The sequence below is a fragment of the Centruroides sculpturatus genome, unplaced genomic scaffold, assembly GCF_000671375.1.
Source record: "Centruroides sculpturatus isolate CEXI.00-Female unplaced genomic scaffold, Cexi_2.0 scaffold55, whole genome shotgun sequence".
Lineage (NCBI taxonomy): Eukaryota > Metazoa > Arthropoda > Arachnida > Scorpiones > Buthidae > Centruroides > Centruroides sculpturatus.
In genome coordinates, this window is record NW_019384374.1 from 1,308,082 (window position 1) to 1,311,533 (window position 3,452).

Below are 3,452 nucleotides of genomic sequence, written 5' to 3' on the forward strand. Positions count from 1 at the left end.
ATATATATATATATATTTTGGTAGTATTAACGAATGTTTTACATTTATATTATTATTTTTTAATTGTCAACTTACTAAATATTTGACATAGTTTTCTCAAACAATAGCTACTTTCTAGATTATTGCAGATAACAGATAATTTCTTATGTAGCGTACATCCTTTATTTATCGCATATTCCCTATAACAAAAAAGAAAAAAAGCAAACAAAACCTGTTTTAAAAATCTAGTCCACATCCTGAAGGTTAGATCATACTTTACTCGAATTCTTGAACTACGAGGAAAATTGTTATAAACGTTTTATTTTTTTTATTAGTCATTAAGTTTAACGTGACTTGCAGTACTAAAAATTACGATCTCAACCTAAAGTATACTAAGTTATCATATTTGTTAACTTCTCGATTGTTCAGAATCATCACTTATCAAACATATGTTACAGTCTATCGAACGAAAACATTACTACAAATAATTGAAATTCGGTTAATAATTTAATATCGCTGCTAATTGAAAAAAAAGAGGACCTCGATCTTTGCGTAACAACGTTTATTTGTTTATTGCATTATCAACAATTATAAAATTGTTCATCATTAGACACACGAATTAATCTTCGACGATACATAAACAAGAACATAGAACATAAAAGACAAGATACATTTATTTGTTTAACAGGGGTTTCGCTGCATTTTCGATGAAATTTGCCAAACGTACGTCGAAATCAGAAACACCGCCAACATCGTGTGTGCTTAGTGTTATCTGTACTTTGTTATAAACATTAAACCATTCCGGATGATGATCCATTTTCTCAGCTTGCATAGCAACGCGACTCATAAATCCGAAAGCTTGATTAAAATTCTTAAAAAGAAATTCCTTGTAAATAGCATCTCTCCCGTCTACTTCGTTCCATCCGTTTTCTTTCAATGGATCGAGTTTAGTCTTTCTTTCTTCTCCCGTTAATTTTTGCCTTTTCGTAGTCGCAGCCATTTTAGAGAAACGTTTCGCAATTATTCCTACGATGAGAGAAAACTAAAAATCAATAACTTATCACCAACTTCGCTCCGTCGAACTGATAACGAGAAATTGCATTAGACACACGTCCTCTGTATAAACAATTTACTAGACACGTATAAAAATTATTCTAAGATAAATGTCCTTTAATTTTATAATCGAGATCTAACTCTGCGCTCGAATTGTACGACAGAATTTTATTTTTTCCTCTTTGTACTGTCTTATTAGGTAACTAATATACTTACGTTCCTTGCGGGCAGATTCGGAGCGAAATCGTCTTATACTGTGTAGATTGGACGATAGTCGATAACGTTAAAGGTCAAGATGTCAACCAATAACATTATAGACTCCATTAGAGTAATATCCGGTTTGCCAACACACCGATGTACTTTAATTTATTAACTTTTACTCGTGTTATTTTGAAATGCGGATATGATGAAAATGGAAACCATCACAAACTTTTTTAACTGTATTTCCTCAATAATACAGAAATATAATCAAAGCTCTGATTCTGAATAATGATTAATCATAAAAATTAGCTTGCGATTGATTTAGGAAAGCCATTTTGTTAACATAAATTATAGGTGCATTTGCCTGCAGTCATAACAACTGATTAGTCACAGCATGATTTATATAAAGGAAATTCTATCCACAATACTCGCCTATATTATTAATCAGTATTCAAAACTTGTCAGGAATAACTTGCTGAAGTTATGGACTTTTGGCCTTAAAATTGGTATTGTTTACATGGCCTTTATTATATGTGGGTTAACATAAGTTATAAATCACACATAAGACTGGAGTCCTTTTAGCAACCGATCATCGCCGCCTTTATTGCTTTATTTTTAATTCTACTCGTATTTATTTTAATATATGTCAAAGATAGTAATTAAAATTTAAATAAAAATCAAATGAGATCATCAAAATGAAGGTTGTGTTCTTAAATCCTTGTTACATATTAATTACAATCAATCAGATTCTAAACGTTCCTTCAGTCAATTAAAGAACTCACTAAATATTTTAACATTACACACACATATACTGTATATTAAATAAAAAATTTACTTGTTTTACTATCATTGCTTCTATAACAACTAGATATACAAAATGAAATTATTATTAAAATTCTTCAAAGATAAGCATATGCAAATACAATTACTGTAACTGTTTGCTGCTTCTTACCTTTGTCTTCAATTCACCTTTGCACTTAAGACATCACTACACACTATTTTAAACATTTAATAGCAAACGTTTCATTAATGGCCTGTAATTTTGAGACCTTTCGCTGAGAAAATGTTGATTTTTTTTATAATTACATTTATTGATTAATTTGGTATTTAAAAAATAAATAAATAACATGTTTTTATACAATTTTACAGTACAAGTTTATTTTCATAACAACCACACTGACATATTTTAATGTATTTCAATGTTGTGTTTATGTTTTTAATGACTGGATTTAGTAATTTCATAATTTTATATAAGAAAAGCAATTCTAAAATATCAGTGTTTATAAAAATTTCATATTTAGATAAAAATGAAAAGCTACAAAAATGTTCAAATGATATGAATATGTATAATTATATATGAAAATATAAAGTAATTTAAATCATAACTTAAGTATTTAATACAAAATTGTTTAATAGTGTAAATAAAATTTTATACATATATATATTTGATTTTTAAGGATGTATATGCTCCAAATTTTTACAGAATACAATTTTTGAATCCTTAATAAACATGCAATTAAAAAATAAATTTAAGATATATTTAAAGCAGTATTATCAGAACTTCAAAAGGTGAAAGGATACACATCTATAAACTCTAAATATATTTTTTATTTCCTACAGAATTTCAATCCTTTATAATAAATAAATGCCAAAATTTTCAAAGAATAAAGACCATTGGTTTTGCTATTTTAATCCTTCTGTTCTAATTTAATTACTATAACTATGGTCTTCACAAATTACTGGAGTAATTAATTAAATACAAACAAAACCTTTTATCCAGTAACAGAACTTCGACGAAAATTCCGAACACCAAGTTAATCGGGCAGGCCTTTCAAACAGATCATATTCGTAACCTGGAGGCGTTGGAAATATATAAAGTCAGCCTAACCGGCAATTGTATTAACTTTAAGGACTGCAATACTGTGGTGCAAGCATGGAAGAACTGTACATGTACGAAAGAGGTGAGCAAAGTTAACCCATAATAATTTCATCTTATACAATATGTACGGCTTAAAAATTTGTATGGATCACACGATCACACTTTTATGGTTTTAGTCAATCAACTGTATAAATTTGCCTTACGTGATGAGATATTCAAAATTTTTAAAAGTCAAATTCCAAATTATTAATAATTAAATAAAAAAAAAGTAAAACTAAAATTAGAACACAATTCTAGGTTCAATATCACCCATTGTATTGTTCAAATTTTATTTGTGCTA

General features: G+C 28.2%; 1 protein-coding gene across 1 annotated transcript; it reads right to left on the minus strand.

Moving 5' to 3' along the window:
- Positions 1–9: 9 nt before the first annotated feature.
- On the minus strand, positions 10–1,286 carry LOC111616009 (pterin-4-alpha-carbinolamine dehydratase-like; the record flags this gene model as incomplete). Its single annotated transcript, XM_023357451.1, has 2 exons — positions 10–1,005; positions 1,249–1,286. Coding segments are annotated over 2 exons (391 nt in total), but the record flags the coding sequence as incomplete, so codon positions are not given.
- Between the last annotated feature and the right edge of the window lie 2,166 nt (positions 1,287–3,452).